This window comes from Cervus elaphus, chromosome 29, assembly GCF_910594005.1.
Source record: "Cervus elaphus chromosome 29, mCerEla1.1, whole genome shotgun sequence".
In the NCBI taxonomy this organism is placed as follows: domain Eukaryota; kingdom Metazoa; phylum Chordata; class Mammalia; order Artiodactyla; family Cervidae; genus Cervus; species Cervus elaphus.
In genome coordinates, this window is record NC_057843.1 from 6,487,197 (window position 1) to 6,512,294 (window position 25,098).

General features: G+C 39.4%; 1 protein-coding gene and 1 long non-coding RNA gene across 3 annotated transcripts; one reads left to right on the top strand and one right to left on the bottom strand.

The window, feature by feature from the left end:
* Positions 1-1,011: 1,011 nt before the first annotated feature.
* On the bottom strand, positions 1,012-12,528 carry SCRG1 (stimulator of chondrogenesis 1). 2 transcript variants are annotated; one of them, XM_043891099.1, is made up of 3 exons: positions 12,016-12,528; positions 3,648-3,903; positions 1,012-1,240 (listed from the first exon to the last, which is right to left on the bottom strand). In XM_043891099.1, the coding sequence occupies exons 2-3, from the start codon at positions 3,887-3,889 to the stop codon at positions 1,186-1,188; spliced, it is 297 nt and encodes a 98-aa protein (XP_043747034.1). In that variant the 5' UTR covers positions 3,890-3,903; positions 12,016-12,528; the 3' UTR covers positions 1,012-1,185. The 2 variants fall into 2 exon arrangements, with proteins under 2 accessions (XP_043747034.1, XP_043747035.1); XM_043891100.1 differs by lacking the exon at positions 12,016-12,528 and adding an exon at positions 9,946-10,079.
* On the top strand, positions 12,152-23,907 carry LOC122686026. Its single transcript, XR_006338610.1, has 4 exons — positions 12,152-12,262; positions 14,064-14,168; positions 19,628-19,698; positions 22,215-23,907. It is a non-coding gene; the product is annotated as an uncharacterized LOC122686026 (long non-coding RNA).
* Positions 23,908-25,098: the final 1,191 nt, after the last annotated feature.

Consider the following 25,098-nt stretch of genomic DNA (forward strand, 5'->3'; position numbering starts at 1 on the left):
GTTCTGGATATGGTCTTCAGAAACAGATCAGGGACCCCAAAGGATGTTTCAATGAAATAATGTCACTTTAATGCACAAAATGGTTATCTCCTAGTTTTACTACATGTGTGATGCTTCTCAAATGTTTCCCCACAGCAATACTTTATAAAGCATCCTATACTTCTTTGGAGCAGCAGGCTTCACATTTATAAATATTTGTAATGATTATTGTTTTAGTAGAATACAAGTTCCAAGAAGAGAAGTCCATCTTATTCATTACTACATCCCCAAATTGTAACATCCCCAAATAACTGGCACTGAGCAAGTATTTAATACATTTTTATAACATGAAGGACTTTCTGAAATTACTTCTGCTGGCTACCAGTCAGTGAACACACCTAAGGTGTGGAGCATAGTCCAATACTGCCTCTAACAACCAGAAAGTATCTTTGAAAGAATCTGTTTTATTTATCTTTAAAATTCATGTGACTTTTAAATTCTCATCCAACATCCATTTCTTTTAATATGTGTTTTTGTTAGTCCCCCGAAAAAGGGACATGTCAGGGGTATGCTGCATAGTTTTAAGGATACAGCTATGTGAGTGTTTTGGAACTAGAACTCTATTCAAAGTCTGTCTTGATTTTTTAGCAAATATCTTAAACTCAAGTTAGCATCTGAAAGATTGGTTTAAGAATATTTATCTTGACAATTTTGTTGTTTTTAAAAGAGCAAAATGCAAATATGCTTAAAGTATTTGGCATGCATGATATTTATTCACAAATTGGCTCCTTTTTCCCCTCTTACTATTAATAGAAAACTTCTAGTTTCCCTTCCAAGAACCTCAATTTATCTCTGGTTCTTTCCATTAAGTGTACATGGTCAATAACTGTCAATGAAGAAGTGAAATTACTCTTCATCTTTGATCCACAGTTACGGCTTTGCATCTAGAAAACAGAATTCTTTTATCAAGTATATTAAACATCTTGTAGATGAAAATTTTCTAGTGAAAAATTTTAAACAATGTCCACAAAGAAAAATTAAATTGAATTTTTATTACTACTTATTTAACACAAGTTTGCTTAGACAAGTAAGAATTTGTAGAATCTGTGCTTTATTGCATGGCACAGAAATCAGAAATACAGTTACACTATTATAGCGCGGTTTGCGGGGAATTGTGGGTGGTTTGTCTGGAATACGTGAAGATGTTTAGTGATTGTTGCAAGGAATCACAAAAGAGATCTTCGGTCCAAAGAAGACATCTCTGAAAAAGAGTAGAACATGAATTAAATCCAGCTGGAAATTAAGATATATGTTAGTCTTTGCTGGGCTAAAAATGGATAGTGATTTCCAGGATTTCAGACATAACTGTTTTTTTTAGGTGAGTAAAGTACAAAGAGAATGAGTGCCAAGACTTGCCACAGGAGCAACAGAGATCAGGAAGGTAATCAATTCTTCTACTTTTCCCCATTTGCCATTGACATTATGCTATCATTTATCGATAAAGAAAAGCAAAGACTCGGTGACTTCAAAACATTACAATCATACCAAAAAATTCACTTCTCTATTATGGGTGGGGATGGGCCATAATGTTTAAATCTACTGATAAGAAACAGAAGTTTAAAATTTTCTAGGGAAGCAAATAAATACATTTCTAGGTTTTATAGGGAAAGGTGAAATGTTGAGCTACTCAACTTTACTCTTGTTGGAAAAATCACTTAAGGTGATATATAAAAATGTGATGCTACCTTCTGTACTAATGTTATGTGTAATCGAAATATGACCCATAGGACTTGGAATTATTAAAGTGGGAAAATATGGATCAACTAACTAGGAAAATGAGGGCTGTTTGTGATAAAATGCCACTCCATTTGAAAAAATGCATGGAATAATATAAAATGATATGTATGTGCAAGGTAGTGTTATGATTATGGCTTAGTAGAAATATACTTAGCATACAATGTACAACATGATAACCATAACTAACACTGTGTATGTTAGTTAACATACACAGTGTATGATATATTTGAAAGTTTCTGAGATAATATATCTTAAAAGTTATCACAAGGAAAAACAATTTTTTGACTATGTGAGGTGATTTGTGTTAACTGCACTTATTATAGTAATCATTTCATAATACAGTTGACCCTTGAACAACACAGCAGAAGGGGTACTGACCTTCTGTTCAACCAAAACTCCGTGAATGACTTTACAGTCAGTCCTCCATACCTGTAGTTCAACATCAGAGAATTCAGCCAATCATAGATGATATAATGCTATAGTATGTATTTAGTGAAAGAAATTTGCAGGTAAGTGTACCCATGCAGTTCAAATATGTGTTGTTCAAGGGTCAACTATCTATTTCTTTCAACTCATTGGGCTGTACACCTTAAAGCGAACAGTGCTGTATTTAACTATATCTCAGTGCAATTGAAAAAAAAAAAAGATACAAAATTTGTGTTTACAGGTTTAAAAAAAAAGAAATATACTTAGCTATTTTTTGCTACTGCGACAGCAGTAACCCAAAATCAGATAGAAACTACTTTCATTTATTCATACTTCTGTCTCATCCATTAACAATGGATGATCACAAAATTATAAAATAACTACAAGTACATTTCAGTAAATCAGTTTCAAGCCTTATAAGAAAATTTTAAGTATGATATTTTAATGTTAGGTGGCATTTCATTTATGTAGGAAAAGTTAAGTCATTTTATGGAGTCAGTTAACTTGAGTTCTTGATATCATTGTCTAATCAAGTGATTCTCACATTTTATGATGCCTCAGAATCACTTGAAGGGTTTAAACCATAATTGCTTTGCTTCCTCTCCATTGTTTCTGATCCAGCTGGTTTGGTCTGAGGCCCAAGGTTGAATTATATTTTTAACAAGAACTCAGCTAATACTGGAGCTGCTGTGCTGGGAACCACACCTAAGAACCAACTGGCTTGGTAGAAAAATTACCTGGTCCAAATCAGAAGTCTTGGGTTCTAGTGTCAGAGCTGATACTAACTAGTTATGTGGTTGGTGCTTGTCGTTTTACCTCTCTGCACCTTTCCCTGATAAAGCGGTTTTATCTGCCCTTTCTCTCTCACAGATTTCTTAGAAAAATGAAAAAACATGATGACATATGTTGAAAGTAACTTGGAAAAGCTAATTTCAGATGAAATAGGCAAGATCATAGTATTTGAGATTCCCCAATAACCGGAAAAGATTACATTAAAATCAAGAGCTAAAAATCTTTATTGATTTATCTACCTTTGTATTATACTTAAAATACATCTACTTTCCAAGTTGGTAGAAACTTCAATTTAGTTAATTTCTGGTTAACTCATATATAGAACTAGAAAGTTTTTCTGTCGCTATTACCAAACTTTTCCATCCTGTTACTTGATCTGTTCACTGGGATCTTTTATCCAAAACCTTTTAATAGACTGGAGTGTTCTTAATTTGTCTTTCATTTAGCTTTACTAAAATCTGCCAAACTCTGTCTCTTAAATGAAAACATCCAGTTCAGTACATAATGTTGATGATCCTAAAAAATAGCTGAGATCTGAATAGGATTTTATTGAAAAGGGTGATAAGTTTCAGCAAACTGCTTGTGAAGGTTTCTTAAGAAAGTTGTTATGCATACATTTTACAACCATACATTTTGTGACTGCATTTCCTTACTTTGGGCAGCAGAGCAGTTCGCTGAAGTTGCAGTAACAGATCATCTCACATCCCTTCCCATCCCAGAAGTGATCCTGGACATTGACATCAATCTTCGTCAGGTCAGCTACTCCTTCTGGAAGACTGTGACAGTTGCGATCTTTTAGTATTTTTCTGTAGCAGGAGAGGCGGTTTGCAGGCATGGCTTGGAGTCCTAGCAGCAAAGTTAGTCCAACGGCGACAGCAAGTACTGTAAATTTCATTTTGGCTCTTGGCTCTGAGATAGAAGAAAACCCAAAATGTGTCAGTGTTTGTTTGTTTCGTAGGTTTTTTTAAAAGGGTGGAGTTCATCTGAACGTAAAGTTCTGCAGCATCCTCATTAACTCTTAAATTGAAAGAGTCGGAATTGATTTTTTTCCTACTTTATTTGAATGTCTTTCTCAAAGTTTAATGACTATCTACAATAAAAACCGCTTATTATATTTCTTTAAACTGACATGCCTGAGCTCTACAAAGAAATATTGAATGAGGGTTGTGTGAGGGAGGGAGAAGGAGAAAGTGGGAAGAGCCACTTGCATTTTCAAGTACTCAAATTCATTAAAATTTTTTTGTTGTTGAGCTGTAATTTTCATACCATACAATTCACTTGCTTTACTTGCACAATGCAATGATTTTTGGTATATTTACAGAGTTGTGTAACTATCATCACAGGCATGGAGTTGTTCTTGCTTTTCATTTTTGACCATGAGGCATACGAAATCTTAGTTCCTTCAATCCAGGGATTGAACCCATGCCCCTTGAGTCTTACCTGCTGGACTGCCAGGGAAGTCCCCCAAATTCACTTTTTTGCCAGTATATTCAGTAGAGGAAAACGGCTTTTAAGATGATAAAACTGAAGTAAATTTCTACACATCATTGTGTACAGTGATTCTTGACTTTGCATATCCTAACAACATAGTCAAATAACCTGGACCCCACCCTGACAGAAACAAAAAGCCTACTAGTCCTGACACTGACAGATTATATTCTATAGATACATTTACATTTAAGTTTTTAAAAGTTTCAGACTTATTTAGGGGACTGATTTTTGTTGCATATTTTTAGTAATTTGTGAACACTTCTCCCACATAGGTTACATCTGAGCCTCAGTTGAAAGCAAAGGCTTGAATTCCCTATAAGAGACCTTAAGCCTGTCCTTAGACACCCACCATGATGGGGAACTCAATTGTTGACTAAATCCACATATTCCACTGATATAGTTCTAGTGTTTCCCTTCCTGGAAAATATTTTTCTGTGGCTTCCACCCATCAGTTCTAATTTGAACTCTTGTGGTCATACCAAGCAAGTTTAAATCCCTCTTTTAGTAGATAACACTTCAAGTATAGTATTTGTATGGAATATTCCAAAAGAAGGCAGAGTACCAAAGAATTGATGTCTTTGAACTGTGGTGCTGGAGAAGACTCCTAGAAATCCCTTGGACAGAGAGGAGATCAAACCTGTCAATCTTAAGGGAAATCAACCCTGAATATTCATTGGAAGGACCAATAATGAAGCTGAAGCTCCAGTATTTTGGTCATCTGGTGTGAACAGACGACTCATTGGAAAAGACCCTGATGCTGGGAAAGATAGAGGGCAAAAGGAGAAGGGGGCGACAGAGGATGAGATGTTTGGATGGCATCACCAGTGCAATGGACATGAACTTAAGCAAACTTCGGGAGATGGTGAGGGACAGGGAGGCCTGGTGTGCTGCACTCCATGAGGTCTCACACAGTTGGGACTGGGCGACTGGACAACAACATGGAATATTCATGATCTATTGAATTTAGTTTCTGTGGCCTCCATATTAAACATGAAGAGAATAGAGGTTTTTGTAGTAAAGGGAGACTAGCAAGATAGTGGAGGAGCCAGAATCAGACACCACAGCCGTTCAGATTTCATCTTGTTGGCAGGTGCTGAAGTATCTTAAATGTTTGGTAGAATTCACCAGGGAGCCCATCTGGCCTTGGTGATTTCTGTTTTGGGAGGTTATTAATTATTGATTCAATTTCTTTAGCAGTTACAGATCTAATCACATCGTCTAAAGAAGGACACTCACTGCTTTTTATGAGTTTAGAAACTGAAAATACTTTCATACTATGACAGAGTTTTAGATTTTCTTTATTTCATATTCTGATTTGAATTAGTCATTTTTGGCTTTGCTTATATATTTTCTTAGAATTATAAATATTCAATTTAATTCTTACCCCCAAATACTAGCGAAAGGAAGGACCAAAAAATGAGATCTATTTCACTTTATATTTTTTTCAGATTTGAGAGAACAAGGTACTACAGTGTTGCATTACATCACAATCTAGTATAGATAGAATAATACCTTCCAATAATAATACCTTACACTTTGCAAATTGTAACATAAGTTGCATTTTTTTTAATGTAATTCTATTAAGTATTTAGTTCTCAGTTACTTCTGATTCAGGCCTTCTTTCCCCATAAGGTAATTGCCGTTAAAAAAAAAAAAAGAGTTACATTTCCTGACATTTTTTTCAGATTACTCTTCAAAGAAGGGTAATTAAAACTCTTGTTAACTGAGCATTTAATATATGCTAGGAATCAGCACAGTCATTAAGCTTTAAAAGACATATTGAAGTCTAAGATGGAACTCTACTGTGCAAGCAAAGTTTTTTTTTTTTTTAACAGCTTTATTGAGGTAAAATTGACATATACTGAAGTACAGATATTAGAGGATACAGCTTGGTAAGTTTGGGCACATGTTTGTTCCCATTATACCATCACTATAGTCAAGATGGTGAGGGGATCCATCAGCCCTAAGTTTTCTGCTGCCCTCTTGTCATTTCTCCATCTCACTCATCCCTGCCCCCGACTCCCATCCAGACAACCAGTGACCTGTTTTCTCACCCGAGATTAAGGTGCATTTTCTCCAGTTTCATATAAATGGAGTCATAAAGTATGTATTCTCTTTTTATCTGGCTTTTATCACTCAGTATACTTACTTTGAGAGACATGTATCTGTCCATTGCCTGTATCAATAGCTGACTCCTTTTTATTGCTGAGAATTATTGCATTATGTATGCTATAAATTGTTATCCATCCATCTGTTGATGGATATTTGAGTTTTTTTAAGTTTCAGGCTGTTGCAAAGCTGTTATGAGCACGTGTGTACAAGGCTTTGCAAGATCATAGCTTTCATTGTGTGCATGTGTGTGCGTGCTCAGTCGTGTCTGACTCTTTGCTACCCCATGGACTGTAGCCCACCAGGCTCCTCTGTCCTTGGGATTTTCCTTCTCCAGGGGATAGCTTTCATTAGTCTTGAGCATATACCTGTGAGTGGAATAGGTGGGTGTATGTTTTACTTCTGAAGAAATTGCTAAATTGTTTTTCCAAAGTGGTTGTACCATTTAAAATTCCCACCAGCAGCCTGCAAGAGTTCCAGTTTGTCTATGTCCTCTCCAACACGTGATATGGTCAGTATTTTTAATTTTTACATTCTGATAGGTGTCTTGTGGTTTTAGGTAGCATTTCCTCAATGATTAATGGTATTAAACCTCTTTCATATGTTATCTTCATCTGTGTATCTTCTTTGTTGACCTGTCCAAATCTTTTCCCATTTAAAAAAAGTGGATTGTGTTCTTGAGTTGTGAGGGTTCTTTGCATATTCTGAACACAAGTTCTTTATTAGATATATACTTTCCAAACATTTCCAAACATTTACTTCATCTATGACTTTCCTTTTCACCTTATTTAAAATAAGCAAATGTTTTAAAATTTTAAAAGAAGGAAAAGTTTAAAATTAATGAAGTATAATTTCTCAGTTTTTTAAAATGTAATGTGCTTTTGGTGTTATTTCTAAAGTGACAAGGGCTTCCCAGGTGGTGCTAGTGGTAAAGAACCTACCTGCCAATGCAGGCGACATAAGAGATGGGGTTCCATCCCTGGGTGGAGGGCATGGCACCCCACTCCAGTATTCTTGCCTGGAGAATCCCATGGACAGAGGAGCCTGGCGAGTTATAGTCCATGAGGTCACAAAAGAGTTGGACACAACTTACTGACTAAATGACAACAACATATAAAATAAATAACAAAGTCCTGCTCTAGAGCCCAGGGAAGTGTACTAAATTTCTTGTAATAGCTTATAATAAAAAAGAATCTGAAAAAGAATATATAACTGAGTGACTAACACAACATTGTAAATCAACTATACTGTATTTCAACAACAAGGAAAAAATTTCTTAATAAAATTCTGTCTTCCTTCACAGATTCTTAATCTGCCTTTCTTGCTCTAATTTTCCATGGAATTTATAAACCTCTAAATTATTATAAAATATTCTTATTGTGTCTCCCCCAAATTGAACGGAAGCTCCAGGAAGGCAGGCTTTTTTCTGATATGTATCCCAAGCACCTTTAACAGTGCCTGTCATGTTAGTGAAAGAATAAAGAACACATCCTCATCTCTAGATGCTTACAGCCAGAGAAGGATGAGTCTCTCAGATTGCTAAACTCAGTAGCTACTTGCAGAGGGCTGTTTATAACTGGAAGAGGTTAGTGAGCTGCCACATCCTTAAATTTGCATGTCATCAGGCACTATTGTTTTAATTTAAATAAATTAATTCATTGTATTTAACTTTTTCAAAATAGTCTGACTTTAAAATGTACATCCCAATTTCTGGTTTTTGTTTGTTTGCTTGATTTTTGTCAAAACTAGCATTTGTTCTGGATGACTAGCCCATACCTGACTTAAAAATATATATATTTCTATGTATGTGTACAATTATGAGACGATTCAGCAACAAACATCACCTGCCTTTTCTGTAACCTCCCTCCCCTGATTCCTATCTTTCAAAAGGTTGGGAGTATGGGGAGGAGTTGGGAGGAGAGCTGTAAGCTCTTTTTAATCTTTTTGCCTTAATGTGTTAGAATTTTTCTGTTACTTTAGATTGTTGGCATTTTTCATATCTTTTTGAGCTTTGATCTTCCTAGTTGACTATGTAATCATGTACTTATTTTTGGTAATCTAGCTTAATTTTGTCTATTTCTTGTGACTTTTGAACAAACTCATTCATTTAGCCAACTTAGGCTCCTATTACCTTTCTTATATTTCCCACATTTCAGTGTAGTTGGTTCTTAAGCTCATTCCATGACTGTTAACCTCTTATGCTTTCTTTCTATTAGATGGTTCTAATGAGAGCCATTTAGATTTTTTTAAGAAAAATTATTTTTCTAAAAAAATAGTAATACTTAGCGTAAGCATGGAAAATACAGAAAAGCACAGATAGAATAAAAATCAACTACAATTTCAATGTGGAGAGGACAGTTGTTAACCTCACTTAGGACTTCTAATTTTTTTTTAATTGTGATATAGCTGCTTTACAATGTTGTGTTAATTTCTGCTGTACAACAAAATGAATCAGCCGTACATTTGCATATATCCACTCCCACCTGGGCCTCCCATGCAGTGGCAAGGATGTGAGAAGGAGAAATGGAGATGGCCAGGGACACTGGGAAACTAACATTTATGTTCTGGGTGGGAAGTATGTCGGAGAAAGAAGTTGATGGAAGAGATGAGGTGAGAGAGAAAGACTCCAGGATGCCTATTAGGTTTCTGACCTGAATGGTACTGACATTTATTGAGCAGAGGGGGATTTAAGAGTAAATTTCTGGACAAGTTAATTTGAGATGCCCATCAGATGTGAAATGAAGATGTTGAGTAGACAGCAGAATGCAAATCTGGAGGTATGAATTTGAGGGTCATGGGGATGTTTACTGCTAGTCTTTGTCGTAGTGAGACTGCAGGGCAGTGAGTGCAGACTGGGAGAGAAGAGAGGAGGGCGGAGGCCTGGGCCAGCCTCTGTGCGGGGCCTGGAGGAGGCAAAGCCCGTTCCCTGGAGGCAGGGAGTGCACGTTCTCCTCCTCCCTCATCTCAGAGGCCTGCTTCCAGGCCAGGCTCACAGGATGGGCTCACACAGCATCCGCTGAAAGAAGGAACAAGTAAATTGCTAAAGAAGGCAGCGGGTATGTTGCCACACCGCGTGCCTCTCTGGCTGTGTCCAGGCCAGAGCACAGAATGGTGTTTCTGTCTGCCTTAGTCACATACTAGGGTGGAAAGTTCCACACCTGGCAAGTACTCGCTTGAAGCTTTTTTTTTTTTAAACACATTATAAATTACCTGTTTGAACTGAAGTCTTCTCTTCTTCCTTTACTTAAGTACAGGTAAATAGCTTTAACTATTATTCTGCAAGTGGGGAAATGTCTGACCCAGTATGTTCCCATGATACATTGGTTGGTTTTTTCATTAAAAGACACTGACCTTCATCCTTAGCAATCCATCAAGACCATATATTTTCAAATGCCAACAAGAGTGAAATTATTTTGACCAATTGAAGCAAATCGCTCTCTTTTTCCCCCTCATTCTGTTGAAGGACGTGCCCTTTAAATTCCTCCTGGAATACATGCAAATTACAATAGCAAATAAAGCTAAAAACTGAACATCTGAGGAAATAACAAGAGATCTTTAGAGAGTTACAGATTGGTTTTTTTTTTTATTCAATTTTATGTAATTAACATTGTTCCTAATGTTGTAAGATGTCATTCCTATCCCAATAGGATAGTGGCATTATTTTTTACAATAAAGTTATATTGTATCTCATTTTATGTGTTTAATAATTGATATTAACAAATACAGTTCAGATGAAAAACCTCAAAAAATATAGATCACCTGATAAATGTCTGATTAATCATAACCCTGGATAAATTTATTTTTTTGAGCATTTTATTTTGTATTGGGGTGTAGCCAATTAACAATGCGGTGAGAGTTTCAGGTGAACAGTGAAGGACTCAGCCGTACATGTACATGCATCTGTTCTCCCTCAAACTCCCTCAATAGTGGCCTTATTTTCAAAGGATCAATGCAGACGATATAGGGCTGTAGGCAAGATGTTTCCGGTTAAACAATAAATCACTGCCACCATCATATAGGGAGGGGATTGCAAATGTTGGTTGTGTAAGGGTATTTGGCACCAGCAAGCTTCTGAATGGTTGAACTTAAGGGGAAACTGAAAAAGAAAAATTATCTCATTTAATGGCCAAAACTTGCAGGGTTATGTCGTGAAAGCGTTCAGACCTTCAGGGAGCAATGCTGCTGCAGACAGCTGATGTCCGTTCTAGAAACTGGCATTAAGAGAATGGGATGAAGCAGAATTGATGAATTAGACAGAAAGGGCAGCCCTTTTTATGATTCCTTTTGTAACACGGCCAGAAAGAAGTGAAGGCTGCAAAAGCAAATGAAAATTCCAACCCAGAGCTTGACATTTAAAATATCAAAATTACAGTTGGAAGAGAAGAAAACTGCCATCCAGTCCATGATGTTTTCCATTCATCTTTCCTGGCCGATGAAAATCAGTGATTTTTTTTTTTATTTACAATTCCCTCTCTTTCTTATTAACTGTACCAGAAGAGATTTATATTGGAATGACTGAGCACTGAATTGAAACTTCTCAAAGTGTAGGTTAAAGGAACAGAAGTGGTATTACAAGGTGAATAAGCCTTCCAAGCATCTTTAAAACAGACACAATCAGCTCCAAGAGACCCTCATCAGTGGAAAAACAAAGTCCACATCCGTCCTGAAGGTGATCTGCCTTGGAGCATCTCAGAGGATGCTATGAATATGCCGGCTTGCATCATTCTCATTATTTCCCTGAAATCATCATCACTGCAGCATTTGGGAGAGCTTTTCACAGCTTGTGTAACTAAGTGAAGGACCTTTAAAGAGGAATTTTCATAAGTCCCAAAGGGGAAAAGGGTTCCCTGTATTGTAGCAGTACAGACACTGTTGTATTCCATCCTGAGGGTGCCGAGGATAAATTCCATGAATTCCCTCTTTGTCTCACATATTTATACCAGTTTCTTTATAGGAATCAGGATTTTCAAAAGCAAAAAAAAAAAAAAAATTGCTTTCTCACCGTTTATATACTTCATGTAAAGTAGGAATATAGGAATACAGCTAGTGCCTCGAAAAGGAGCTCATATACTTCCATCAGTCTCACATAGTCCTGAGCAGTGAAATTGTGGGGCCAGATTCAGAGTAGATGGGGGGCTTTAATAAGGACCAGCAGTAAGGGAGCTGCCTCCTTTTAAGCCCCCAATTAAATGCCTTTCCTGTTAAGAAATGTACATTTTCTCTTCTCTTTTCATCTGATTCTTTCCCTCTAACCTGGGAAGTATCATTTTTCTCAAAGTGCACACATCACCTCCTCTGAGGCTTTCTCCATCTCCCTTTCTCTTCTGACTCAGACACAAAAACACTTCTGCCCTATTCTATAGCAGTAGTTTGCAGTAGAATCAACTACCTAAAATGATTTTTAAGGAAAAAAGTACATACCCTTTTTCTTCTTCTTTCCTTTGGTCTTCTTGGCAGAGGAATCTCCTTAAATGCTCCAACTCACTGGGTGAGTTTGGGCAAAAGGAGAAAAGAGGAGGTGCTGGAAGGAGGTTACAAGTGGACCTTTGTCTGCTTCATCCCTCGCCAGCCCGCCTGCCAGGCCACTGCAGCCAAGACGGGCTAGAAGGCGGTGGGGAGAGACGGGGCTGCGAGACGGAGAACGGCCCCCTGGACTCTTCCAAACCAGGTGGGAGTGAACTAACAGCTTCTTGACAGAAGGAAATAGCAGGTCTGCACAGGCACCTCAGGGAGGCGGACTGTCACAGCAATGAAGTGTAGAACCTGAGGCACTTACAGAGAGCACAGAGTGATTTTTACCTTAGGGCATGTGTGTGTGTGAGAGAGAGAGAGAGAGAGACAGGCAGGCAGAGAGCACAGAGTGATTTTTACCTTAGGGCGTGTGTGTGTGTGTGTGTGTGTGTGTGTGTGTGTGTGAGAGAGAGAGAGAGAGAGAGAAGGGCAGAGAAAGCAGAGGGGTTGGGGGGGAGAGGAGCAGGAGGAATGGCCACTGTGATTTAGGAAGGCGGTTGGCTGAGGATCTTTTCCCTTTCACAGTTTCTTTGTGTGTTTTTGCCAAGTTTTCCTCACCAGCTAGATGTCTTATTTTCATATGGGTTGCAGAGGTGGACACGACTTAGTGACTGAACAACAACCATCCCGGCTTACCAGGTCCTCACCCAAATGTTATCCATCACTGGAAAACAAAACATAAAATGACTGAAAATGAAATCTATTCTGTGCCTCAAAATAAAGGCATGAAAGGAATTTCATTCTGTTTGGAGTGAAGTGGAATTGTAGCATCTGTTAACTATCCTTTAGTCATTGTTGTTTTAATTCAATTTTGAGCAGAGTTCCAGGAGATAGAAAGATTATTATAGAGCAGGATTATCTGGATGAAGAACAGGGGGGAAAGCATTCCTGGTTGTATCGAAAACCCAAATGAACTTTTCAGCCAACCCAGTGTGTATGTCTGGGTGTGTATGTTTTATATATATACATATATATGTATATATATACACATATATATATATCGGAGAAGGAAATGGCAACCCACTCCAGTATTCTTGCCTGGAGTATCCCAGGGACAGGGGAGCCTGGTGGGCTGCCATGTCTATGGAGTCGCACAGAGTTGGACATGACTGAAGTGACTTAGCATGCCTGCATGCATATGTATGTATATATATATATATATATATATGTTATCACTTTTATGTCCAATCAAAGTTTATTACAAATAGAAAGTGTTAGTCACTCAGTTGTGTTCAACTCTTTGCTACTCCATGGACTGCAGCCTGCCAGGCTTTTCTAAGTTCATGGAATTCTCCAGGCAAGAATACTGGAGTGGGTAGCCATTCACTTCTCCAGGGGATCTTCCTGACCCAGGGATTGAACCTGGGTCTCCCACATTGCAGTCAGATTCTCTACCATCTGATCCACCAGAAAGAAAGTGAAGCCGCTCAGTCGTGTCAGCCTCTTTGGTACCCCGTCGTCTGTAGCCTGCCATGCTCCTCCATCCATGGGCTTTTCCAGGCAAGAATACTGGAGTGGGTTGCCATTTCTTCCTCCAGGGGATCTTCCCAACCCAGAGATCAAACCTAGGTCTCCCGCATTGAAGGCAGATTCTATGCTGTCTGAGCCACCAGGGAAGCCACCAAATAGAAAAATCCCCCAAAGTAATGACAGTGCCAGTTCATGATACAGAACTTAAGCATTTGTTAGAAGTATCAATATTAAATTTGAAAAGCAGGCTGATTAGTATTTCCTAAAAAACAAGTAACAGTAACAGCAAAATGCTCCCAATCAGGGAAAGTCTCGGCAGATGTTTTAGGTATAAGTAATTGCAGACATTGGACATCTTAAACTTGTGGGGAAAAAATGGGAACATACGTAAACTGTTCCCCTGATTCCCACCTGGGAGCTTATGCCTGAGCCCAGATTTAGGATATGCTGCTGTTCCCTAACCAGCCCCTTTCTCCTGTTTCCTCCAGGCTTAAATCCTTCTGGAGTGGCTGAGGGTGAGGTGTAGAGAGAAGCAGCCTCAAGTTTCAACCTTCAAAGGTCCCCTCCCAGGAGAGAAGGAGGACCTGTTTTAGGTGAGTATCTTGACAGAAGGATTTTCACAATAATGAAGCTAATTGAAAACTAATTCACAGTATATTTGTTGACATAATAATGAGCTACAGACAAAATCGCCTTTGAAATGGTCCCTCAAAATCTTCCATCTGTTAAAAAGAAACAATTAACCTGTTTTATTAACTTAATTACTTTTGAGCTCCGTATAAGAGTATTCTTTTTGATGAAAACTGTTTAAAGTTTCCTCTGAACCTGGAACGTTTGTGCTGAGAATGGCTTTTGTAAGTGGATTGAACAAGATAACCTCTAGTACCCAGATTTAGCTTTCTGCTACTGCAGAGAAACAGGAAAATTGACCCACTGAGGAGCCTCCACGAGGCCCAGAGGAGACAGCAGAATTAATCACCGAGGGGCTGTGGCCTGTGATGTCAAGCTTATGCCACTGTAGCTGCAGGAAGGGACCTGCTTCCCAAAGGCCCTCCTGTTGGAATTAGGATGCACTTGGGAACTGCTAGGACCCCAGACAGGCAGCTGTGACTGTAGTGGGCTCAGGGGAGAATCTTCCTGCTCAGAAATTTTTCGTCAGAAGAGCAAATACACAATCTCCTTTGCCTGGGTATGCACAGCAATGCTCCCTGACCTGTAGAGGTGGTGAGCAGCCTTTTGGATCTGATCTTTATTTTTAGTTTTTGAATACACTAACTTACTGTTCAGGTTGTTTCAAAATAATCCCTGGTGTCTCAGACAGTAAAGAAACTGCTTGCAGTGCAGGAGACCCAGGTTCAATCCCCTGGAGTAGGGAATGGATTCCCACTCCAGTATTCTTGCTTGGGAAATCCTATGGACAGAGAAACCTGGTGGGTTACAGTCCGTGGGGTCTCAAAGAGTCAGAAAAGCCTAAGCAATGAACACTTTAATAGTGAAATAGTTCGGTATAACAGCAATCACCATTTAAAGTATTTTATGTTTTTAAGTATAGCTCAAGGCACGTGCATGCTCAGTTACTCAGTTATGTTCAACTGTTTGCAGTCCCATGAACTACTCTGCCCACAAGATTCTCCAGGCAATAATACTGGAGTGGGTTGCTATTTCTTCCTCCAGGGAATCTTCCCAACCCAGGGATTGAACTCGCATCTTCTGCATGTCTCCTGTGTTGTCAGGTGGATTCTTTACCACTGAGTCACCTGGGAAGCCCTCAGATCAAAGAACACCCATTGCTTAAATGCACTTTGACATGATAAGACAATATTTTTTTATAGGCATCATTGACACCTATGAACAATAAATAGCCTAGTAGACAGATTAAGGTTTAACCTTTCTTTTCTTTGGTGGCTATTTAGAGATTTAAAAGAACAGATAACTCATTTCAACAGAAATCTGCTACTGATATTTACCTCTATATAATCTTCAGCTCAGACATCGAATGCCAAGAACAAGCTTTTGTTAGCTTGACCCCCTCCACCCCCAGCAATAAAAATTATCCCCAAACACATGTTTTTATTTTAGATATATTGATCTTCTAGTGTAAAGCTTGTCCCTTTAAATACCAGATGCAATCTAGGGCCAACAACCTGACTCCTAAAGAGTGAGAAGAAAGCAGAACCGAGAAATTTCTTTGAATTGTTTGGTGACTATGTACAAATTTTAAGAGGTCAGTCAATCCTGATACATGGAGCTAAACCTGCTGGCAAATAATCAATTACATTTCTCAGACACTGCAGTCTTTATCTTGTGACAAAAACTGATCTTTAAATATCATAGAAATAAAGTCAGAAAAATGGACCTCAGGAGAGAAGTGAATCGAGGAGAACTGGCCAGTTTTAGGAGCCCATGGAATATTTAGAATGAATGATCATGTTCACATGAAAATAAACCCGGGCAGGAAAGAGGCCAAAGAAAGAAGGAAACTTGAAAATGAGCCCTTTGGTTTCCTGGCAGTCTAAAAGAGGCCTTGGTCTGACAGTAAATGGAATCATAGCCCAGATCCCAACAATAATTGTGTGGTTTGTTGGACACAACCTACTTATCAAACCGAGAATAAGAAAAGGTTAAGTTGCCAACGGGTGTTCTCTGTCGACTCCAAGTGAGTGCTGAAGCCTCTACAAGCCTCTGGTCAGTTGGTAATGAGGACAATACCTGTATCAGCATTTTTAGTGATAAAAATGACATTGCCAAGTTTGCCAAACACTTAGACATCTTGGCTTATTTCACCCAGGCAAAATTCCTTCCTGAGGTACTTTTTCAGATGGGGAACTGGGGCTCCAAAAGGTCAAGCAGTGAGACCAAGTTTACCCAGCAGGTAAGCAGTGGAGCTGAGGCTGGAAAGAAGACAAAATTGTGCTGTTAGCCTGTTTGTTGCCTTGATAGGAGGAGGAGTGGAATAAGAGTGAGTCTAAAATTACAATGCAGTTGGAAATGGCAACCCGCTAGGGCACATTGTTTACATGCAGTGCCTTTTGCCCTCAGTTTTATAGGTTATTTCCAAAGTTGCTCAGGTCAGCACCTTTCTCTTCATCCCACCCTCTAGAAAGGTTGCTTTGTACATTTGTCATATAATTAGCTTGTTCTGTCACATTCTGCTTTCCATCCTGCGATACCCCAACCTCTTAAATATACTTTTTAAACTTGCATGCATTAAGGATCAGTCTTCATACTGTAAAGGTCAGTGGGTTTTGACAAACACGTAGTATTCACTATCCCCTATTACATTATAATACAGAATAGACTCATTGCCCTAAAATATCTCCTTGTTGTTCAGTCACTCAATCGTATCCAACTGTTTGTGACCCTATGAACTGCAGCACGCCTGACTTCCCTATCCTTCACCATCTCCCTGAGCTTGCTCAAACTCATGTCCATTGAGTAGATGATGCCATCCAACCATCTCATCCTCTGTCATCCCCTTCTTCTCTTGCCTTCAATCTTGCCCAGCATCAGGGTCTTTTCCAATGAGTCGGCTCTTCGCATCAGGTGGCCAAGATATTGGAGTTTCAGCTTCAGCATCAGTCCCTCCGAATGAATAGTCAGGATTGATTTCTTTTAGGATTGACTAGTTTGATCTCCTTGCAGTCCAAGGGACTCTCACGAGTCTTCTCCAACACCACAGTTCAAAAGCATCAATTCTTTAGTGCTCAGCTTACTTTATGGTCCAACTCTCACATCCATACATGACTGCTGAAAAACCATAGCTTTGACTAGATGGACCTTTGTCGGCAAAGTAATGTCTCTGCTTTTTAATATGCTGTCTAGGTTTGTCATAGCTTTTCTTCCAAGGATCTAGCATCTTTTAATTTCATGGCTCCAGTTACCATCTGCAGTGATTTTGGAGCCCAAGAAATTAAAGTCTGTCACTGTTTCTCCTGGACTTCACCTATTATTCCTAGAACCCTGACAATTACTGATCTTTTCACTATTTCTATAGTTTTATGTTTTCCTCACTGTCATACAATTGGAACCCTAGAGTATGTAATTTGTGTAGACTGGCTTCTTTCACTTAGCAATCTGTATTTGAGTCATTCATGTACTCTTAAGCTTTCTTAGCTTATTTCTCTTTATCACCAAATAATTTTCTGTGATACTGATATACCACAGTTTGTTCATCTTTTCACCTGTTGAAGAATATCTTTGTCACTTACAGTTTTGCATTTATAGATAAAAGTGCTATAAACATTTGTGTGCAGGCTTTGTATACACATACATTTTCAAATATTTTGATCAATGTCTTTTTAACATTTTTCAGGTTGATTGTAATTGTTGATTTATAATCAACTAACTTTTATATGGCTTCTCAAATATAGCTATTTGAAAAAATAATTTTCATATAATAAATCTGTTCAGAGTCAGGTATCATTTTCATAAAAGTATAAACAATGAGCCCATTAGTGTTTTATGGAAGAAGAGAGCTCTCAATATAGAGCAATTTAGATGTATTTAGATTTCATATTCTTTGAAATATGAGCAGGCATGTGGTCTGCTGAGGCCATTTCTTTTACATTGCAAACAGAGAAATTTATAGGTGTTAAATGAGCCTCAAAATTGTTCCTTTATTGCTGTAACCTCACTAATAAAACATGTTGAAATTTACACATTTGGAAATCCAAATAAAACCATTTGCAAGCTGAAGTAATAAATACAACAGGGTCTTAGATAACTAAAAGCAGCTCCCTTTGTGAATATACTTATCAAGTAGGACACAGGAAATGCCAAGAAATAATAACCTTTGGAAATATTTTTCCTGGATGTTTCATCTCTCAGTACATGGTATGTTTTACATATATTATAATCCTTTTAAAACATTACTTACTGGGAATTTCCTGGGGGTCCAGTGATTAGGACGCAGTGCTTTCATTTCTGGGACCCAGGTTTGATCCCTGCTCAGGGAACTAAGATCTATAAGCTATGCGTTAAAAAAAAAAAGTTACATCACTTACTATTTCATAGGGTATGGGCATGCATTAGAGTGGAAGGCAAATATGTTCACTGTGTGTGTTAATCACTCAGTTATGACCGACTCTTTGCGACTCCATGGACTATAGCCGGCCAGGCTCCTCTGTCTGTGGAGTTCTCCAAGCAAGAATACTGGAGTGGGTTGCCATTTCCTTTTTCAGGGGGTCTTCCTGACCCAGGGATCGAATTCAGGTCTCCTGCCTTGCAGGCAGATTCTTTACTGTCTGAGCCACGAGGGTAGCCAGTTATACATTCACTAAAATTAATCTAAAACATGATAACAATTCTACCCAAAAGCCTTTCTGTAACACAGTGTTCTATCAATGGCAAGTCAGTCTTTGCCTTTATTACTGGTATTCCAAAGAGAGTTCCTTTGGGAATGAATTAGCAAAAATTGTCCCCACATTGTGACCAACCTTTACTGAGTTTTCCCACAGAATCCAAGTGACTTGTGCTGATTGGACCAGCAGCGCTGAAGTATAAAATATCCCACATCAAGAGAGCTCTAGCAGTGTATGCTATGTTTTAGTTTGTGTCTTAAGTTACTCGATGTAAAATATTTCAGAAAATGGTGTTCAAGTATCAGAATGAGGGATTTAAGACCATCATACAAGTTCCATTTATTTCTCCTCTGCATAGAAATGACAACCTTTTTAGGGTCAGAAAATTAATGAGTCCAAACCATATTGGCAAATGCTGGAATTTTTCCCCCTGACCTAAAAGTTTTGGAGATTTCTCCACTAGGAATTTGACTCACTAAGAGGTGAGGACTAGCTTCTAGGAAGCTCATGGTAGGGTGGGGGATGGGGGGTGGGAGAGGTGCTTAGGGTTTTAATTCAGTGGAAGAAATTCAGGAGAGAATTCTTGGGAACTTGATTCTGAAGCAGAACACACCTTATGATCCATCCAACGGGCTTCTATAGAGAGACCCTTTCCCTTTAATATGTAAAATTTTAGCAGGGGAAAATATCTTCTTCTATCTCTCTTTCACAAAAATATATATTTGTTTGTTTTAATTTGTTTTTGACTGGAGGAGCAGCAAGACATTGGCCCTCTGGATCTCCTTGGGTTATTCCCTGAATACTGTCGATGATGCCAATACAAGTGAGTTGATATTCATGTTTCTAATGAAGGAAGATTTACAAAGATTGTTCTCAGTATCCCCCACCATGTGCTAAATTGAACTTACCAAGAGTCTTCCAGGAGAGGGATCAAGGCCCTCTCCTCTTCCCTTCTGAGATTCAGCTTCTTGAGAACTGAGATGGCCCTGGCACTGCTAGCAAGAAAACGTAAAAGTTCCCCCAAGAAAAAAGAGGGAGTCTTGGTCAGGGGCTTGGGCTCCAGACCAGAGCCTAGAGGTTTGTGGGGGATAGTGTGTTCTAGATACAGTGTGCAGCTGTGGTTAGAAACCCAGTTACGCCCGGGCACCTTGGCAAAGTAGCCGTGTTTGTGGAACAGAGGCTGGCTGTGTGAGTGCAAATCCAATAGTGTTGACTTGGGATCCTGTGTCCTCAGGGGCACTCTGCTGCCTGCCTGGAGTTCTGAAGCAGAAAGGACAGCCTTTCAGCCCGACAGAACCAGTTCTCAACAGTGACACCACGTAGAAAGGATTAGAATCAGAACTAGTTTAAAAATTGAAGTATAGTTGATTTACAAGGCTGTGTGAGCAAAGTGATACAGCAAAGTGATTCAGATATGTGTGTGTCTGTGTGTTTTGTATCCTTTTCCATCATGGTTTATTACAAGATATTAAATATAGTTCCCTATGCTGTGCAGTAGGACCTTGTTGTTTATTTTATATATGGTAGTTTGTATCTGTTACTTCCACATCCCTAATTTATGCCCCCACTTGGAAACCATAAGTTTGTTTTCTTTCTTTTTTTTTTTTAAATGTATTTTATTGAACAATAGCCGTGGCACACAGGCTTAGTTGCTCTGAGGCATGTGGGATCTTTCCAGGTCAGGGATTGAATCTGTGTCTCCTGAACTGCAGGCTGATTCTTTACTACTGAGCCACCAGCAAAGCCCTATTTGTAGACTTCTTTTTAAATTTATTTATTTTTAATTGAAGGATAATTGCTTTATAATATTGTATTCATTTCTGCCATATATCAGCATGAATCAGGCATAGGGATACATGACCAGCGTGAGGTAATACCTCACTGTAGTTTCAATTTGCATTTCTTTACTAGTTAGCGTCGCTGAGCATCTTTCCATGTGCCTATTGGCACTCTATGTGTCTTCTTTGGAGAAGGGTCTATATTAGGTCTTCTGCCCATTTTTTTTTTTGATTGGGTTGTTTGTATTTTTTAATGTTGAGTTTTATGACCTGTTTGTGTATTTTGGAAATTAATTCCTTGTTGGTCACATTGTTTGTAAATATTTTCTACAGTCCGTAGGCTCTCTCTTTGTTTTGTTTATGGTTTCCTTTGCCATGCAAAAACTTGTAAGTTTGATTAGGTCCCATTTGCTTATTTTCGTTTTTATTTCTATTGCCTTGGGAGACTGTCCTAAGAAAACGTTGGTATGGTTTATGTCAGAGAATGTTTTGCCTGTGTTCTCTTCTAGGAATTTTATGGTGTCCTGTCTTTTAAGTCTTTAAGCCATGTTGAGTTTATTTCTGTGTAGGGTGTGGGAGTGTGTCCTAACTGCATTGATCAGGTGCTCTCCCAGAAGAGCTTGCTGAAGAGGCTGTCTTTTCTCCATGGTGTGTTCTTGACTCCTTTGTCAAAAATTAAGTGGACATAGTTGCATGGGTTTATTTCTGGGCTCTGTATTCTGTTCCATTGACCCATATGTCTGTTTGTGCCAATTCCACGTTGTTTTGTAAAATCAGAACTTCTAATGGGCAGATCAGAGTTTTTTCTCTCTGGAACTTTGAAACAAGACTGCTGCCTTTGGACTAAGTAAATTCCCAGGTTGTGAACAATTTGGGGAATGGAGAGTCCCTAAGAGAGAGACACTGAATTACCTACAATGTGGAGGGATGGAGGCTTAAACAAATAATTAGAAAAATAGAGATGCCCAAATTTTGAATCCAAAACTAACGAGGTCCTACAGATTAGTATGCCAGTTCATTGTGACTCACCAAGAGCTCAAGTGTTTGCCAAATTTGTTTAACAGCTGAAAAAATATTTTTAACTAAGAATCTTGAGGGATGAGATTCTAAGGAACACCTGTTGGAAAATGCTTTTCGAATGGCAGAATTTTAGACACTAAATTGTGACAAAGGAGCGGTCAATGTACAGCAGGAGTTCCTTCCTGGAGCCTGTCCTTACGATGCTGACCCGTCTCAGCGTAGATCAGCCCGCCGTTCTGTGGAATTCATCACCGTGTTCTCATGCTCCAGCCCGAGGAGGGCAGAGCAGAGGGTGCTGACTTGAAGTCAGAGGCTTCTCCTGGGCTAGGTCTATCCATCCTCGGCCTTTGAATAATGACCACCTACAATTCCTCATTGACCCTGGGTGTAGGGTGTTTTGTCCCTTCTGTTGTTGTGCATCCTTAGTGCCCAGACTCTGCCTTGCCCGATTTAGATGCTCACGAGCTGTGTGTTAAACAGAACTCCTGGCCCTCTGTCCTGGCAAAGTCACTAGCAACCTAACCCAGCATTTCCTTTGCAGAGTCTGTACTTGCACAACAGGTCAGACCCTTTGGAAGGTTCAGGAGAGCAGCAGCGGCTGGGAACTCCTGATTGGGTGTGGTGGGCCCAGTCCTCAGCCACAGATGGAAAATGACATTTCACTTGTCAATCAAATGAAGCCAATATCTGCCCAAGTCTGGTCATCCTGGGATGGTGGGGAACAGGGGTTCAGTGAAGCCTTTACAGGCTCCACCAGCTGAGTCGCTATCCCCCAGCTTACCGCTGCCCAGTCTAATGTTGATGTGCAGAGTATTTAACCACTTATATGGCAAAATACATTTTATAAACACATGTATTTTAGTAAATCATTATAGAAGTAAAAACATTAAATTTTCCCTGTATATTCTCTAAACTAAACTCATCCTGAAGCCACTTACTCTGTGATATAAGATAAAATCATCACCAAATCATTCTAATTATTTCTAAGTCTCTTATTGATGTTTAGAAATTTCTGGGTGGGGACTTCCCTGGTGGTCCAGTGGTTAAAACTTCGCTTTTCAAAGCAGAGGGTGCAGTTTTGACCACTGGTCAGGAAGCTAAGAGCCCACATGTCTCTTGGCCAAAAAAACCAAAACTTAAAACAGAAACAATATTATAACAAATTCAGTAAAGACTTTTAAAATGGTCCACATCAAAAAAATCTTTAAAAAAAAAATACTGGTTGGGCTTGTGGTTGATAAACTCTCAGGAAGCTGAACACTACCCTTCTCTAAACTACAGTTCTGGGGCGGAAACGAGCTCTTCTGATGTCTTCCATGTGAAGTCAGTGGTCATTACCCCTGGGGCCAGGAGCTCATGGTAGTGGGAGGGTGACTGGGCAGCTGTCCCTTGTGTTCTGCATCAGCTGACCCTCGTGTTTTGCATGCTGGTGCTGCTCATGGAGCCTGTACCTGGAGCCCCTTTGCTTCCATCCCCACCTGCAGTGCTGTCCCCCGCTGGCCACCTGCCCACCTGGGCCCCTCCTGAGCGCCCACGGGGTCAGTGTCCATGCAGCTACCAACCTTGAGCTGCTTGGCTCATGGACCAGCGTCCCAAGTCCATTGCCACCTGCTGGGTGACCTTAGATGGTCATCTAGTGATTCGTGGTCTAACCTCAGCTCTTAATCAACCTTCAGGGCCATAGTTCTGTGTGTTAACCTGGAGGAGCACCATGCCAGTGTATAGAGGCTGAATATTAGCCATGGTCTTGTCCCTTCTGAGTAGCTCAGGGTCCCGAGTCTTCTCCTCACCCCTTGCCTTTGGTAACCACACATCTGATCTCTTTTTCAATGCAGTTTTTCTTTTCAAGGTTCCCCGTGTGAGTGAGGTCATACAGTATTTGTCTCTCTGTGTATGACTCATTTCGCTTAGCACGATGCCCTCAAGTTCCATCCACGTCTTGCAAATGGCAGAATTTCCTTCTTTCTTATGGCTGAATATTCCAGTGTGTGTGTGTGTGTGTGTGTGTGTGTGTGTAGACCACAGCTTCTTTATCCATTTATTTATCAGTGACCACTTCAGTTGTTTCCATGTTCTGGCTGTTGTGAACAGTGCTGCTATGAACATGGAGATGCAGATATCTCTTCAATATAGTGTTCTCATTTCCTTCAGTGATATTCCCAGAAGTAAAATTGCTGGATCATATGGTAGTTCCATTTTAAATAAACCAAAAGTAGAATTGGCCCGTTTTTAAATTGGATTATTTGTTTGAGTTTTTTTGGCTACTGAGTTATATGAATTCTTTATTGTTGTTCAGTCACTAAGTCATGTCCGGCTCTTTGTGACCCCATGGACTGCAGCACGCCAGGCTTCCCTGTCCTTCACTGTCTCCTGGAGTTTGCACAAACTCATGTCCATTGAGTCGGTGATGCCATCCAGCCATCTCATCCTCTGTTGCCTTTCTCCTGCCCTCAGTCTTTCCCAGCATTGGGGTCTTTTCCAGTGAGTCATCCCTTTGAATCAGGTGGCCAAAGTATTGGAGCTTCAGCTTCAGCATCAGTCCTTCCAGTGAATATTCAGGGTTGATTTCCTATAGGATTTTAGAATAAATTCTTTATATATTTTAGCTATCAATCCCCTACTAGACTTAAGATTTGTAAATATTTTTTTCCCATTATGATTATGTAGGATGTCATTTCATTTTCTTGAGTGTTTCTTTTACTGTGCAGCCTGAATATTTTGACACTATTTCTGCCCTGGGTAATATTTTTTTCCCCCAATAGCTTGGGTGCTTAAGAAGAGATCTTTAATCCCAAACGGTTGAAGGAAAATTTTCTTAACACACCTGGGCACCAGAATCAGCCATTTGATGAGTCCCTTTGCTGTCCACCTGAAGCTATCACAACATCATTAATTGGCTATACTCCAATATAAAGTAAAAAGTTAAATACAAAAAAATGGAAAGGAGCAGCCATTTGAGCAAGACTGAGAAATGAATACTGAAGCTCCATGTGTGGACTGGGTCTGCATCTGGTGTTGGGGAGAACCTTCAGCTTAGGGGTCCTCTGGGGTCCAGTGCAAGCACCCATTTTCCTCTCCATTTGTAGGCACAGTGCTGGATCTAGTGACATACCTCAGTGAGACTAAGTCTTAGGAAATTCATGGTTGGTTGTTATCAGGGCCTCCTGCCGCTCTGCAAACCACCCCTGTGGAGAGTGATGCACAATTTCCTTTAGGTTAATTCCATAAGTTGCATTTCAGAAAGAAAAAGTGACCTGACATCACAGGGAAACCACTTTTAGTTGCTCCATTTCCTGGAGCCTACAGCTTTTTTTTTTTTTTGGTACAGCTGGCAAAACGCCTGGGACAAGATGTATTCACGTCAAGTCAAAGCAGAGCTGTGTTCAGAGAAACAGATGGCCCACCTAAGGTGAAAAAATTACTTT